A 17,652-nucleotide genomic window follows, 5' to 3' on the forward strand; every position below is an offset into this window, starting at 1 on the left:
AGTCTTTCTCTCTTCTTCCACACTCTGTCCATGCGCGTGTCTCTCTCTCTCTTCCTCCACAATGTGTCTTTCCACTTCTGCACTCTGATCCCCCTCCTTACACACTCTGTCTCTCACCTTCGACATCCAGTCTCTCTCCTGCTACACGCTGGCTTCCATACACTTTGCATGTGGTCTGTGAAGGTTTTCCCTCTTGCCTCTCTGGAGAACCCGGCTTGCTCCTGGTCTGTCCATCCACCTGATCCTCGAGTCCTGGGGGTGGCTGTGAGGGTTTGACTTTTTGCAGCGAGTCCACTACCTGAGGAAGAATGTTACAACAAACAATTATCCCATCCCAGTTCACACTCTGCAAATCCCGTCATTCCCGCCCCCACTCCCCCACAATCTGTGCTGAAATCTACATCATTTTCAGCTCAAATAAAAGCAAATTACTGCAGATGCTGGAATCTGAAACCAAAAGAGAAAATGCTGGAAAATCTCAGCAGGTCTGGCAGCATCTGTAAGGAGAGAAAAGAGCTGACGTTTCGAGTCCCGATTTTGTCAAAGCTAAAAGGCACAGAAGGTGAGAGATACTTATACCGCAGGATGAGCCATAGCCACAGAAACCAGGGGAAAGGCTGCTAATGGCAGCCCATTGAGAGAATAAAGGGTGTGAATGGCCAAACGGCAGAGAAGCTAAAATCAGAGGGTAAACTGTGACAGATGTGGAGGGGGGGTGGGCGGGGGGTGCACGTGGAAATGGGTGGGAGAGAGGCAAAATTTAGAAAAAGGGGAGAAAGGGAAAGCAAAGGGGGAGAAAAGGGAAGGGAAGGAGGGTAAGGTAGGGGGAAAGAGTGGGGGGGGGAAGAAAAATGAAGAAAGACAATAAAAAAATAAAAGGTCGAGAACAGTAAAAAATAAAATAAAATAGAATGAAAACAAAGGGGTGGAGGTGGGGTCGAGGTGAGGTGGAGGTGGGGTGGAGCCAATCACCTGAAGTTGTTGAGTTTGATGTTGAGACGGGAAGGCTGTAAAGTGTCCAGCCGGAAGATGAGATGCTGTTCCTCCAGTTTGTGTTGAGCTTCACTGGAACATTGCAGCAGGCCAAGGACAGACATGTGGGCATGGGAGCAGGATCGTGTGTTAAAATGGCAGCAACGGGAAGGTCAGGGTCCTGATTGCGCACAGACCGATGGTGCTCAGCAAAGCGATCACCCAGTCTATGCTTGGTCTCTCCGATATAGAGGAGACCACATTGGGAGCAGCGAATGCAATAGACCAAATTGAAAGAGGTGTCAGTGAAACGCTGCTTAATCTGGAATGAATGTTTTGGATCTTGGATGGTCAACATGGAAGAGATAAAGGGGCAGGTGTTACACCGTCTGTGATTGCATGGCAAGGTGCCATGAGTGACAGGAGAGGTGTTGGGTATAGTGGAGGAGTGGACTAGGTTATCACGGAGGGAACGGTCTCTGCGGAACGCTGACAGAGGGAGTGAAGGGAAGATGTGTTTGGAGGTGGCATCACGCTGGAGTTGGTGAAAATGGCGGAGGATTATGCTTTGCAGGCTGGTGGGGTGAAATGTGAGAACAAGAGGGACTCTATCCTTGTTCTGGGAGGGAGGGGAGGAGGTGAGAGTCGTGGCGCGGGAGATGGACCGCACACTGTTGACGGCCCTGTCAACAACTGTACGTGGGAATCCGCGGTTGAGGAAAAAGGAGAACCTATTAGAAGCACCACTTTGGAAAGTGGCATCATCGGAACAAATGTGACGGAGGTGAAGGAGCCGAGAGAAAGGGATGGAATCCTTACAGGATGTCACGTGTGAAGAGCTCGTAGTCCAGATAGCTGTGGGAGTCAGTGAACTTGTAATGGGTATTGGTAGATAGTCTGTTGTCAGAAATGGAGACAGAAAAATCAAGGAAGGGAAGGGGAGTGGCTGAGATGGACCATGTGAAGGTGATGGAAGAGTGGAAACTGGACGTGAAGTTGATGAATTTTTCGAGGCCTGGACGAGAGCATGAAGTGGCACCAAAATAGTCATCGATTTACCCCCCCAGTCTTTCCCCCTACCTTATCCCCCTTCCCTTATCTTTTCTCCCCCTTTGCTTCCCCTTTCTCCCCTTTTTCTAAATCTTGCCTCTCTCCCACCCATTCCCCCCCACCCCCTCCCCAGCCCCCCCCCCCCCCCCCCCCCCACCCCCCTCCACGTCTGTCACAGTTTACCCTCTGATTTTAGCTTCTCTACCGTGTGGCCATTCACATCCTTTATTCTCTCTATGGGCTGCCATTAGCAGCCTTTCCCCTGGATTCTGTGGCTGACTCATCTTTCATTCCCTCACCCTGCAGTATATCTCCCACTTTCTATTCCTTTTAGCTTTGACAAAGGGTCATCTGGACTCGAAACATCACTTTTCTCTCCTCACAGATGCTGCCAGACCTGCTGAGATTTTCCAGCGTTTTGGGTTTTGGTTTTATTTTCTGCTCTATGTTCTAACTCACACCCTTGAGTGGCAAACTGTAAATTTGTGCTTTTTACAGTCTTTCCATTCCTGCAATCTACAGATCTTTAAAACACAATTTTGATGTCGCCTTACTTTTCTCAGTTAATTATCCAACCTTCCTTTGGCTCCTTGCCCCATGGAACTGGGCCAATTATGAAGAAAATCAAACAGAGTAACTTTAAGCTCAGTGTTTGGAATCGGGATTGATTTACAAAGAAATACGCCATGTCCTATCCCCCCCAAAGACAGGCTCACCGATTAATATCCCTCACTGCCAATTAGCTACGGACATACCGACAATCACTGTATTCAGCCAAGCATGGATGAGAGGGTGCAATGCTGTGGAAACAGTTACCTGTTTGGAACCACATCACAGGGGCAGCTCGGTAGCACAGTGGTTAGCACTGCTGCCTCACAGCGCCAGGGACCCAGGTTCAATTCCCGGTTTGGGTCACTGTCTGTGTGGAGTTTGCACATTCTCCCCGTGTCTGCGTGGGTTTCCTCCGGGTGCACCGGTTTCCTCCCACAGTCTGAAAGACGTGCTGGTTAGGGTGCATTGACCCGAACAGGCACCGGAGTGTGGCGACTAGGGGAATTTCATAGTAACTTCATTACAGTGTTAATGTAAGCCTTACTTGTGACTAATAAATGAACTTCAAAATAAATAAACTTTATCAGCAGGATTGCACCTGGGAAAGATCTGAACATTGAGGAGCATCAGTCAGGGGGCAGCCCAGCCCCCGGTGCCTGATGGGAGTTGTAGTTCTGACATGGAGTCATACAGTGCAGAAAAGGCCCTTTGGCCCATCAACATGTTCAGCAGATGTTGGTGCCCAGTCTTTGGAAGTTTGAATTTGAGAACCTCTGAGGGGGAGTGTGGATGGTGCTGAACGTGGAGGTGCACACCTGTAAATCCAGCCCCCGGTGGCAGGAACCAGCACTGCAGGCGTTTCACCCCATCCACCCCCACCTCCCCACAGCTAACCCTTTCACAGGGAACGGTGCGTTTCATTGTTAATCCACCCTGCTTAATCCTAATGTCACTTGCATGCTTTTATTGAAAGAAATGCCTCTGTCAGTTGCCATGGTGACCGTGAATGGAAGATGTGGAATATTAATGAAGTCACTGATAAACTAACCTCCCCGATGCAGTGACTATCTTGTCAAAGGGAATCACACAGCCAGTCACTCACAAGCTGACAATGGGATATTTTTTGTCTCTGGACAGGAATTCTTCTTGCCATGGCCTGTTGAACACACTGAGAGCAGAACCTGGCTGTGTTGCAGCAGACACTGTGACAGCTGGGCCCTGACACCCACGGTCTGATTGAATACTGAGCCGTATCCACAGGCTGCAGATCTCCAGCAGCTGACAGACCAAGGGAGACAAGGACAGTTATGGAGAGTAACGTGGCCTTGCAGTGCCAATGTTAACTGCAGGGAAGAAGCTAAACTTCAGACTGAAAGGAATGCAACAGCAAAGGAAATTGGACAATGTCCAGTTGAAAATGGAGGGAAGCTGTGAGGAAGGGCGATCTGAGTCAGATGATCTGTGGCTTGTCAAAGTGCAGGGCCAAGAAAGAGGGCAAGAAGTGAGGGCAGAAACTGAAGGCCCAAATGGGCATGGTGCATTTGATGGAGATGACGGCGGCACAGTGGCACAGCGGTTAGCACTGCTGCCTCACAGCGCCAGGGACCCAGGGTGGCACAGCGGTTAGCACTGCTGCCTCACAGCACCAGGGACCCAGGGTGGCACGGTGGCAAACACTGCTGCCTCACAGCACCAGGGACCCAGGGTGGCACGGTGGCACAGTGGTTAGCACTGCTGCCTCACAGCGCCAGGGACCCAAGGTGGCACAGTGGTTAGCACTGCTGCCTCACAGCGCCAGGGAGCCGGGTTAAATTCTGACCTCGAGTCATTGTGTGGAATCTGCACGTTCTCCATGGGTTTCCTCCGGGTGCTCCGGTTTCCCCTCACACTGATTGGCCATGCTAAATTGCCCCTTACTGTTAGGGGTTTTAGGGTAAATATGTGGGGTTACAGGGATAGGACTGGGTGGGATTGTTGTCAGTACAGGCTCAATGGGCCGAATGGCCTCCTTCTGCCATGTCGGGATTCTATTCTAGGGCAGTAGTGGCTGTGGATGAGGGTAGCTCCCTCAGTGAACTTGGCAATCTGTATTTGAAGTGATTCAGTTCTGTTTCTCTTTCCTTTCTCACTGGTTGGTTTGTCCTGTTTGAATTTTGTTGGACTAATGGGTGGAACAGTTTAATTTGGAATTTGCAGTTCACGATCCATCGAGAGCTGCAGCAATGCCACCCCCTTGGCTCTTTGTGCTCTGATTGGCCAAGAGGTTCCTGATTGGGCGAGAGGCTGCTGATTGGGCAAGAGGCTCTGATTGGCCGAGAGGCTCCTAATTGGGCGAGAGGTTCCTGATTGGGCGAGAGGTTCCTGATTGGGCGAGAGGCTGCTGATTAGGCGAGAGGTTCCTGATTGGGCGAGAGGCTGCTGATTGGGTGAGAGGTTCTTGATTGGGCGAGAGGCTCTGATTAGGCGAGAGGTTCCTGATTGGGCGAGAGGCTGCTGATTGGGTGAGAGGCTGCTGATTGGGCGAGAGGCTGTTGATTGGGCGAGAGGCTGTGATTGGGCGAGAGGCTGTGATTGGGCGAGAGGCTGTGATTGGGCGAGAGGCTTGGCTTTGTGAAGATGGCGGTGGATGGTTGGAGCGTGCTGAAGGTGCCATTCCTGGGTATTTCTCACAGTGCCAGCCTGCCCAGCTGCAGCATTCCAGCTACTCGCTGCACAGTTACATCACACACGTGTTGGCAGGCAGCAAGTCTGCCGTGCTCTCTCTCTGCCGTCAGACCGACTGAGATTTTCCAGCACTTTCTCTTTTTATGATTCACTTTCTGTTTGCGAGAGGATGTTTTTCTCATGCGATGGTATCCCTGTTACTTTTCTTACACCTTCCCATCCACCCCACAACGCCGCATGTGACTTCAGTGTCGCCGTTTGGATTTTCATGAAATGATGTTCATTTTACCGACATGTGAACAAGTTCCTGGAAGTACTCAGGTTAGGCAGCATCTACGCTGGAGACAAAGTCCCGCCTTCACATTGACAATAACCTCCATCGTGTTGTATGGCACGATCACCGTGCTAAATGGGACAGACTTCGAACCAATCTAGCAACTCCAGACTGGGCATCCAGGAGGCGCTGTGGGCCATCAACAGCAGCGGAATTGTACTCCAGCACAATCTGCAACTTCATGGCCCGGCATATCCCCCACTCAACCAAAGGCGGCACAGTAGCACAGTGGTTAGCACTGCTGCTTCACAGCTCCAGGAACCTGGGTTCGATTCCCGGCTTGGGTCACTATCTGTGTGGAGTTTGCACATTCTCCTCTGCGTGGGTTTCCTCCGGGTGCTCCGGTTTCCTCCCACAGTCCAAAGATGTGCAGGTTAAGTTGATTGGCCATGCTAAAATTGCCCTTAGTGTCCTGAGATGCGTAGGTTAGAGGGATTAGTGGGTAAATGTGTAGGGATATGGGGGTAGGGCCTGGGTGGGATTGTGGTCGGTGCAGACTCGATGAGCCGAATGGCCTCTTTCTGTACGGTAGGGATTCTATGATTCTATGATTTTATACCATCAAGCCAGGGTATCAGCCCTGGTTCAATGGAGAGTGCAGGAGGGCATGCTGGGAGCAGCACCAGGCATACCTAAAAATGAGGTGTTAACCTGGTGAAGCTACAACACAGGACTACTCGCATGCCAAACGGCAAAAACAGCAAGTAATAGACAGAGCTAAGCGATCCCACAGCCAATGGATCAGATCTAAGCTCTGCAGTCCTGCCACATCCAGTCGAGAATGGTGATGGACAATTAAACAACTTATTGGAGGAGGAGGTTCCACAAATATCTCCATCCTCAATGATGGAGGAGCCAGCTCATCAGTGCAAAAGATAAGGCTGAAGTATTCGCAGCAATCTTCAGCCAGAAGTGCTGAGTGGATGATCCATCTCGGCCTCCTCCAGTGGTCCCAGCATCTCAGATGTCATATTGACTGAGGGCAGAATTTCCTCCTCCAGCCTGTGGTGGACGGGACCAGGAAATTTGGAGTGAGACCAAAAAGCTCTCGAAACCCAGTGGTGGAAAAGAGTGTGGAGTCATTCCCTCACCACTTTCATAGCAGGATGATGGCAAGTCAGATTTCCCATTGCGGCAGTATAACATGGATAAGTGTGAGGTTATCCACTTTGGTAGCAATAATAGGAAGACAGATTATTACTTAAATGGGTATAAATTGAGAGAGGTGGATACTCAGCGAGACCTTGGAGTCCTTGTGCATCAGTCACTAAAAATAAGCGTGCAGGTACAGCAGGCAGTAAAGAAGGCAAATGGTGTGTGGGCCTTCATAGCGAGAGGATTTGAGTATAGGGATAGGGATGTTTTGCTGCAATTGTATAGGGCGTTGGTGAGGCCACACCTGGAGTATTGTGTGCAGTTTTGGTGTCCTTATCTGAGGAAGGATGTCCTTGCTATAAAGAAAGTACAGTGAAGGTTTACCAGACCTATTCCCGGGATGGCAGGTCTGTCATATGAGGAGAGACTAAGTCGGTTAGGATTATATTCGCTGGGGTTTAGAAGAGTGAGAGGGGATCTCATAGAAACTTATAAAATTCTAACACGATTAGACAGGGTAGATTCATAGGAACAGGAGTTAGGAGCGAGAGTGGGCAATTCAACCCTTTGAGCCCGCTCCACCATTCCATATGATCATGGCTGATCTCCTTCTCATCCTAACTCCACTTCCCTGCTTTTCCCCCTTCGTCCTTTATCCCGCTTTTGGTCAATTGATCAATGTGTCCGACTCCTTCTTGAATCCATTAATTGATTCTGCATCCACTGCACACTGGGGCAGTGAGTTCCATAGATTCACAACCCTCTGTGAGAAGGAGCTGCTCCTTAGTTCTGTTAGGTTTAGGTTTGAACACGTGAAGATTGTTGGGCCTCGGACACTACCCTGAGGGACTCCTGCAGTGATCTCCTGGAGCTGAGATGACTGATCTGCCATCCCGGGAGTAGGTCTGCTAAACTTGTTGGATTTTTATGAAGATGTGACTAGTGCGGTTGACGGAGGGGAACCGGTGGATGTGGTGTTTTTGGATTTCCAAAAGGCGTTTGATAAGGTGCCTCACAAAAGGTTGCTGAAGGAGATTGGGGCACACGGAGTTGGGGGTGGGGTGTTAGCGTGGATTGGGGAATTGGCTATCCGACAGGAAGCAGAGAGTTGGAATAAATGGGTGCTTTTCTGGTTGGCAGATGATAACTAGTGGCGTGCCGCAGGGATCGGTACTGGGGCCTCAACTATTTACCATTTATATAGGCGATCTGGAGGAGGGGACTGAGTGTAGGGTAACAAAGTTTGCAGACGACACGAAGGTAAGTGGAAAAGTGAATCGTGTGGAGGGCGTAGAAGGTCTGCAGAGAGATTTGGACAGGCTGAGTGAGTGGGCGAGGATCTGGCAGATGGAGTATAACGTTGACAAATGCGAGGTTATTCACTTTGGATGAAATAATAGCAAATTGGATTATTATCCAAATGGAAAAAAATTGCAACATGCTACTGTGCAAAGGGACCTGGGGGTCCTTGTGCATGAGACGCAAAAACCCAGTCTGCAGGTGCAACAGGTGATCAAGAAGGCAAATGGGATGTTGGCCTATATTGCAAGGGGGATAGAATATAAAAGCAGAGATGTCTTGCTGCATCTATACAGGGCATTGGTGAGGCCGCAGCTGGAATACTGTGTGCAGTATTGGTCCCCTTATTTGTGGAAGGATATATTGGCCTTGGAGGGAGTGCAGAGAAGGTTCACCAGGGTGATACCAGAGATGAGGGGTGTTGATTATGAGGAGAGACTGAGCAGACTGGGTTTGTACTCGTTGAAATTTAGAAGGCTGAGGGGGGATCTTATAGAGACCTAAAAGATAATGAAGGGGCTGGATAGGGTAGAGGTGGAGAGATTCTTTCCACTTAGAAAGGAAGCTAGAGGGCACAGCCTCAAAATAAAGGGGGGTGAGTTTAGGACAGAGTTGAGGAGGAACTTCTTCTCTCAGAGGGTGGTGAATCTCTGGAATTCTCTGCCCACTGAAGTGGTGGAGGCTACCTCATTGAATTTGTTTAAATCACGGATAGATGGATTCCTGATCGGTAAGGGAATTAGGGGTTATAGGGATCAGGCGGGTAAGTGGAACTGATCCACTTCAGATCAGCCATGATCTTATTGAATGGCGGGGCAGGCTCGAGGGCTAGATGGCCTACTCCTGCTCCTATTTCGTATGTTCTTATGACCCCCAACCAACACAACCAACACGTGAGAACACCGTCTACCAGGTACACGGTACCTACTCTTGCAACTCGGCCAATGTTGTCTGCCTGATACGCTGCAGGAAAGGATGTCCCGAGGCATGGTACATTGGGGAAACCATGCAGACGCTACGACAATGGATGAATGAACACCGCTCAACAATCACCAGGCAAGACTGTTCTCTTCCTGTGGGGGAGCACTTCAACGGTCACAGGCATGCAGCCTCTGATCTTCGGGTAAGCGTTCTCCAAGGCGGCCTTCACGACACACGACAGCGCAGAGTCGCTGAGCAGAAACTGATAACCAAGTTCCGCACACATGAGGACGGCCTAAACCGGGATCTTGGATTTATGTCACACTATCAGCAACCCCCACAGCTTGCCTCCTGGACTTGCAGAATCTCACTGGCTGTCCTGTCTGGAGACAATACACATCTCTTTAACCTGTGCTTAATACTCCCTCCACTCACATTGTCTGTATCTTTAAGACCTGGCTGGTTGTAGAGATTCGCATTCTAATCAGTATTCTGTAACTTGATTTTGTGTCTCTGTATGCCCTGTTTGAGAGCAGATATCCACTCCATCTGACGAAGGAGCAGTGCTCCGAAAGCTAATGGCATTTAGAACATAGAACATAGAACATAGAAAGCCACAGCACAAACAGGCCCTTCGGCCCACAAGTTGCGCCGATCATATCCCTACCTCTAGGCCTATCTATAGCCCTCAATCCCATTAAATCCCATGTACTCATCCAGAAGTCTCTTAAAAGACCCCAACGAGTTTGCCTCCACCACCACCGACGTCAGCCGATTCCACTCACCCACCACCCTCTGAGTGAAAAACTTACCCCTGACATCTCCTCTGTACCTACCCCCCAGCACCTTAAACCTGTGTCCTCTCGTAGCAACCATTTCAGCCCTTGGAAATAGCCTCTGAGAGTCTACCCTATCCAGACCTCTCAACATCTTGTAAACCTCTATCAGGTCACCTCTCATCCTTCGTCTCTCCAGGGAGAAGAGACCAAGCTCCCTCAACCTATCCTCATAAGGCATGCCCCCCAATCCAGGCAACATCCTTGTAAATCTCCTCTGCACCCTTTCAATGGCTTCAACATCTTTCCTGTAATGAGGTGACCAGAACTGCGCGCAGTACTCCAAGTGGGGTCTAACCAGGGTCCTATAAAGCTGCAGCATTATCTCCCGACTCCTAAACTCAATCCCTCGATTAATGAAGGCCAGTACGCCGTACGCCTTCTTGACCGCAGCCTCCACCTGCGAGGCCGATTTAAGAGTCCTATGGACCCGGACCCCAAGGTCCTTCTGATCCTCTACACTGCTAAGAATGGTACCCTTCATATTATACTGCTGCTTCATCCCATTGGATCTGCCAAAATGGATCACCACACACTTATCCGGGTTGAAGTCCATCTGCCACTTCTCCGCCCAGTCTTGCATTCTATCTATGTCTCGCTGCAACTTCTGACATCCCTCCAAACTATCCACAACACCACCTACCTTGGTGTCGTCAGCAAACTTACCAACCCATCCCTCCACTTCCTCATCCAGGTCATTTATGAAAATGACAAACAGCAAGGGTCCCAGAACAGATCCCTGGGGCACTCCACTGGTCACTGACCTCCATGCAGAGAAAGACCCCTCCACAGCCACTCTCTGCCTTCTGCAGGCAAGCCAGTTCTGGATCCACAAGGCAACAGCCCCTTGGATCCCATGCCCTCTCACTTTCTCAAGAAGTCTTGCATGGGGGACCTTATCGAACGCCTTGCTGAAGTCCATATAGACCACATCCACCGCTCTTCCTTCGTCAATGTGTTTGGTCACATTTTCAAAGAACTCAACCAGGCTCGTAAGGCACGACCTGCCCTTGACAAAGCCGTGCTGACTACTTTTGATCATACTAAACTTCTCTAGATGATCATAAATCCTGTCTCTCAGGATCCTCTCCATCAACTTACCAACCACTGAGGTTAGACTCACCGGTCGGTAATTTCCCGGGCTGTCCCTGTTCCCTTTCTTGAATATAGGGACCACATCCGCAATCCTCCAATCCTCCGGAACCTCTCCCGTCTCCATCGACGATGCAAAGATCATCGCCAAAGGCTCCGCAATCTCCTCCCTCGCCTCCCACAGTAACCTGGGGTACATCCCATCCGGTCCCGGCGACTTACCAACCTTGATGCCATTCAATAGTTCCAACACATCCTCTTTCTTTATGTCCACATGCTCGATCCTTTCTATCCACCGCAAACCAGCAGTACAACCACCCAGATCCCTTTCCACCGTGAATACCGAGGTAAAGTATTCATTAAGCACCTCCGCCATTTCTAACGGTTCCGCACAAACTTTTCCCCCTTCACCTTTTAAGGGTCCTATGCCTTCACATCTCATCCTTTTACTCTTGACATATTTGTAGAAAGCCTTGGGATTCTCCTTAATCTTACCCGCCAAGGCCTTCTCATGACCCCTTCTCGCTCTCCTAATTTCCTTCTTAAGCTCCTTCCTACATCCCGTATACTCCTCTAAATCCTTAACACCTCCTAGCTCCCTGAACCTTCTGTACGCCTCTCTTTTCTTATTCACCAGGTTCATCACAACCTTCGTGCACCACGGTTCCCGTACCCTACCAACACCCCCCTGTCTCATCGGAACGTTGTCATGCAGAGCTCCAGACAAACATTCCTTGAAAATCCTCCACTTTCCTTCGGTACTTTTCCCCAAGAATGCCTCCTTCCAATTTACCCGTCTAATTTCCTCCCTGATGACACTGTATTTCCCTTTACTCCAGAGAAACACTTTCCTAGCCTGCCTGATCCTATCTCTTTCCAATGCTATCGTGAAGGAGATAGAATTATGATCGCTATCCCCAAGATGCTCACCCACCGAGAGATCCTCCACCTGTCCAGGTTCATTAGCCAGCACCAGATCAAGTACAGCCTCTCCTCTAGTAGGCTTATCCACATACTGTGTCAGGAAACTCTCCTGGACACACCTAACAAACTACTCTCCATCCAAACCCCTAGCCCTAGGGATATACCAATCTATGTTTGGGAAATTAAAATCTCCCATCACGACAACTCTGTTATTCCTACATCTCTCCAGGATCTGTTTCCCCATCTGCTCCTCAACATCTCTGTTACTATTGGGCGGCCTATAGAAAACACCCAGCAACGTTACCGACCCCTTCCTGTTCCTAACCTCCACCCACAGAGACTCCGTAGTCAATCCCTCCACGGCGTCCACCTTCTCTACAGCCGTGACACTATCCCTGATCAACAGTGCCACTCCCCCCCCTCTCTTGCCTCCCTCCCTGTCCTTCCTGAAACATCTAAAACCCGGCACCTGAAGCACCAATTTGCTACCAAATAAACCTGTTGGACTTTAACCTGGTGTTGTTAAAACTCTTACTAGGTTTAGGTTTCGCCAGGGTCACTCAGCTCCTGACCTCATTACAGCCTTGGTTCAAACATGGACAAAAGAGCTGAATTCCAGAGGTGAGGTGAGAGTGACAGCCCTTGACATCAGGGCCGCATTGAACTGAGTGTGGCATCAAGGAGCCCCAGCAAAACTGGAATCAGTGAGAATCAGGGGGCAAACTCTCTGCTGGTTGGACTCATACCGGGTACATAGGAAGATGGTTGTGTTGGTTGGGGGTCAATGATCTCAGCTCCAGGAGATCACTACAGGAGTCCCTCAGGGTAGTGTCCTAGGCCCAACAATCTTCAGCTGCTTCATCAATAGCCTTCCTCTTAGCCTTCTTCTCTTCAAGGCAAACAGTCCCAACCTCTCCAATCTGAAGCAGCGTTGAGGGCAGGAACTCAGTGACCCTGGTGGAACCCAAACTGAGCAGGTTATTGCTGAGCAGATGCTGCTTGATAGCACTTCCCCTTCCATCGCTGATGATTAACAGTAGACCGATGTCACGGTAATTGGCCGGGTTGGATTTATCCTGCCTCTTGTGTACATGACATACCTGGGCAATTTTCCACATTGCCAGGTAGATGTTAATGTCATAGCTGTGCTAGGACAGCTGAGCTAGGGGCGGGGAAAATTCTGGAGCACAAGTACCCAATGCTACTGCTGGAATATTGTCAGGGCCCATAGTCTTTGCAGTATCCAGTGTCTTCACTTATGTGGGGTGAACCAGGTTGCCTGAATATTAAAAGTCTGAAGCAAAAAGTCTGGGGCATTGAGTTTAAAAATTGGCAACTGCACACAATATTCCAAATGTGGTCTCACCAAGGTCCTGTACAGTTGCAGCATAACCCCACGGCTCTTAAACTCCAACCCCCTGTTAATAAAAGCTAACACACTATAGGCCTTCTTCACAGCTCTATCCACTTGACTGGCAACCTTTAGAGATCTGTGGATATGGACCCCAAGATCTCTCTGTTCCTCCACAGTCTTCAGAACCCTACCTTTGACCCTGTAATCCACATTTAAATTAGTCCTACCAAAATGAATCACCTCACATTTATCAGGGTTAAACTCCATTTGCCATTTTTCAGCCCAGCTTTGCATCCTATCTATGTCTCTTTGCAGCCTACAACAGCCCTCCACCTCATCCACTACTCCACCAATCTTGGTGTCATCAGCAAATTTACTGATCCACCCTTCAGCCCCCTCCTCTAAGTCATTAATAAAAATCACAAAGAGCAGAGGACCAAGCACTGATCCCTGCGGCACACCGCTAGCAACCTGCCTCCAATCCGAAAATTTTCCATCGACCACCACCCTCTGTCTTCGGTCAGGCAGCCAGTTACCTATCCAATCGGCCAACTTTCCCTCTATCCCACACCTCCTCACTTTCATCATAAGCCGACCATGGGGGACCTTATCAAACGCCTTACTAAAATCCATGTATATGACATCAACTGCCCTACCTTCATCAACACATTTAGTTACCTCCTCAAAAAATTCTATCAAATTTGTGAGGCACGACTTGCCCTTCACGAATCCGTGCTGACTATCTCGGATTAATCCGCATCTTTCTAAATGGTCGTAAATCCCATCCCTAAGGACCCTTTCCATCAATTTACCAACCACCGAAGTAAGACTAACCGGTCTATAATTACCAGGGTCATTTCTATTCCCTTTCTTAAACAGAGGAACAACATTCGCCATTCTCCAGTCCTCTGGCACCATCCCCGTGGACAGCGAGGACCCAAAGATCAACGCCAAAGGCTCTGCAATCTCATCCCTTGCCTCCCAAAGAATCCTAGGATACATTTCATCAGGCCCAGGGGACTTATCGACCTTCAGTTTATTCAAAACTGCCAAGACATCCTCCCTCCGAACATCTATTTCCTCCAGCCTATTAGCCTGTAACACCTTCTCTTCCTCAAAAACATGGCCCCTCTCCTTGGTGAACACTGAAGAAAAGTATTCATTCATCACCTCGCCTATCTCTACTGACTCCATACACAAGTTCCCACTACTGTCCTTGACCGGCCCTAACCTCACCCTGGTCATTCTTTTATTCCTCACATAAGAGTAAAAAGCCTTGGGGTTTTCCTTGATCCGACCCGCCAAGGACTTCTCATGTCCCCTCCTAGCTCTCCTAAGCCCCTTTTTCAGCTCATTCCTTGCTAACTTGTAACCCTCAATCGAGCCATCTGAACCTTGTTTCCTCATCCCTACATAAGCTTCCCTCTTCCTTTTCACAAGACATTCCACCTCTTTTGTGAACCATGGTTCCCTCACTCGGCCATTTCCTCCCTGCCTGACAGGAACATACCTATCAAGGACATCCAGTATTTGTTCCTTGAAAAAATTCCACTTTTCATTAGTTCCTTTCTCTGACAGTTTCTGTTCCCAACTTATGCCCCCTAATTCTTGCCTAATCACATCATAATTACCCCTCCCCCAATTGTAAACCTTGCCCTGCCGTACGGCCCTATCCCTCTCCATTGCAATAACAAAAGACACCGAATTGTGGTCACTATCTCCAAATTGCTCTCCCACAACCAAATCTAACACTTGGCCCGGTTCATTTCCCAGTACCAAATCCAATGTGGCCTCACCTCTAGTCGGCCCATCCACATATTGTGTCAGGAAACCCTCCCGCACACACTGCACAAAAACTGCCCCATCCAAACTATTTGACCTACAAAGGTTCCAATCAATATTTGGAAAGTTAAAGTCCCCCATGACAACTACCCTGTGACCCCCACACATATCCATAATCTGCTTAGCAATTTCTTCCTCCACATCTCTATTACTATTTGGGGGCCTATAGTAAACTCCTAGCAACGTGACCGCTCCTTTCCTATTTCTAACTTCAGCCCATATTACCTCAGTGTGCAGATCCCCCACGAAGTGCCTTTCCGCAGCCGTTAAACTATCCTTGATTAACAATGCCACTCCTCCACCTCTTTTACCAGCTTCCCTACACTTAGTGAAACATCTATACCCCGGAACGTCCAACAACCATTCCTGTCCTTGTTCTACCCACGTCTCCGTATTGGCCACAACATCGTAGTCCCAAGTACCAATCCACGCCCCAAGTTCATCTACCTTGTTCCGGATGCTCCTTGCATTGAAGTAGACACACTTCAACCCACCTTCCTGTCTACCAGTACCCACCCTTGACCCTGATACCTTCCCCAATACCTCACCACCCTCACTGACTTCTGGACTACAACTCCCTTTCCCACTCCCCTGACAAATTAGTTTAAACCCCCCTGAAGAGCCGTAACAAATTTCCCTCCGAGGATATTGGTGCCCCTCTGGTTCAGGTGCACCCCGTCCTGTTTGTACAGGTCCCACCTTCCCCAGAACGTGTTCCAATTATCCACATATCTGAAACCCTCCCTCCTACACCATCCCTGCAACCACATATTTAACTGCACTCTCTCCCTGTTCCTCAACTCGCTATCACGTGGTACCGGCAACGTACCAGAGATGACCACATGTTTCGTCTTGGCTCTCAGCTTCCAGCCCAGCTCCAGAAATTCCTGCTTTAAATCCCCGTCCCTTCTCTTACCTATGTCATTGGTACCAATGTGCACCACGACTTGTGACTGTTTCCCCTCCCCCTTCAGAATCTGGAAAACACGGTCTGAGACATCACGGACCTTGGCATCCGGTAGGCAACATACCGTCCGTGAGTCTCTTTTGCTGCCACAGAACCTCCTATCTATCCCTCTAACTAACGAGTCCCCAATAACTATTGCCCTCCCGCTCTCCCCCTTACCCTCCCGAGCCACAGAGACGGACACAATGCTGGAGATCCTCTCACTGCGGCTCCCCACTGGTATGTCATCCCCCTCAACCGTATCCAAAGCGGAATACTTGTTGCTAAGGGGAACGACCACCGGGGATCCCTGCACAGACTGCTTCCTCCCAGCCCCTCTCACCGTCACCCATCTGTTTTCAATCCTCGGAGTAACTGTATTCCTAAAGCTTGTGTCTATGGCCATCTCTGCGTCCCTGATGATCCTAAGTTCATCCAACTCCAGCTCCAGTTCCCTAACACGGTTTTGGAGGAGCTGCAGATGGGTGCACTTCCCACAGGTGTAATCAGCAGGGACACTGACGTCGTCCCTCACCTCAAACATAGTGCAAGAGGAACATAGCCCTGCCTGCACACCCATCCCCTCTAGATACCTTGCCAGTACCAGGTAGAAAGTGCAGAAATGAATTCAACTCACCCCTACTCGCCCTTTCAGCCTAAGCCCTGTGAGCCAAAGTCTTATAGCTCACACTCTGCTTCCCACACACTCAAGCCCTGTGAGCCAAAGTCTTATAGCTCACACTCTGCTTCCCACACACTCAAGCCCTGTGAGCCAAAGCCCTTATAGCTCACACTCTGCTTCCCACACACTACACTGCCCGCTCCCGACGCTGCCCGCTGTATACTGCAGCCTACCTTTTATACTTCACGCGCTTAAAAAACCCTTCCCAGACTCCTTTGCTGCCCACTTCTAGTTTTCACTTTAAACTTGAAAAACTGCTGTTAAAGTAAAGGCCAAAAAAATACACACACTAGCTGACTAATTAAATAAATAAACAATTCAATTAATCCAATTAATCTCTTACCAGCACTGCTGCTTTCAATCACCCCTCTCAGCTTGCTCCAGTGGATCAATGAGGGGGAACCTCCCAGGTAACTGACTTTTAAAGTTAAAATAAAAACCCTTCCCAGACTCCTTTGCTGCCCACTTCTAGTTTTCACTTTAAACTTGAAAAACTGCTGTTAAAACTAACACTATAAAAACCTCACTATAGGAAGGATGTGGAAGCGCTGGAAGGAGTGCAGAGGAGATTTACCAGGATGCTGCCTGGTTTGGAGGGTAGGTCATATGAGGAAAGGTTGAGGGAGCTAGGGCTGTTCTCTCTGGAGCGGAGGAGGCTGAGGGGAGACTTAATAGAGGTGTATAAAATGATGAAGGGGATAGATAGAGTGAACGTTCAAAGACTATTTCCTCGGGTGGATGGAGCTATTACAAGGGGGCATAACTATAGGGTTCGTGGTGGGAGATACAGGACGGATATCAGAGGTAGGTTCTTTACGCAGAGAGTGGTTGGGGTGTGGAATGGACTGCCTGCAGTGATAGTGGAGTCGGACACTTTAGAAACATTTAAGCGGTTATTGGATAGGCACATGGAGCACACCAGGATGATAGGGAGTGGGATAGGTTGATGTTGGTTTCAGATAAAGCTCGGCACAACATCGTGGGCCGAAGGGCCTGTTCTGTGCTGTACTGTTCTATGTTCTATGTTCTATGTTCATGTTACAGCTTTATAGAACCTGAATTAGGCCGCACGTGGAATATAGTGTTCAA

General features: G+C 49.3%; 1 protein-coding gene across 1 annotated transcript in view; it reads right to left on the reverse strand.

Annotated features, from left to right (window-relative positions):
* dnhd1 (dynein heavy chain domain 1) overlaps nt 1–17,652 on the reverse strand; it is a 261,227-nt gene that overhangs the window by 178,519 nt on the left and 65,056 nt on the right. The window contains exon 7 of the mRNA XM_078221475.1: nt 118–298. Coding sequence (XP_078077601.1) covers nt 118–298 — 181 coding nt within the window. The remainder of the gene's footprint in view (nt 1–117; nt 299–17,652) is intronic.

The sequence above is a fragment of the Mustelus asterias genome, chromosome 10 (assembly GCF_964213995.1).
Source record: "Mustelus asterias chromosome 10, sMusAst1.hap1.1, whole genome shotgun sequence".
In the NCBI taxonomy this organism is placed as follows: Eukaryota; Metazoa; Chordata; class Chondrichthyes; order Carcharhiniformes; family Triakidae; genus Mustelus; species Mustelus asterias.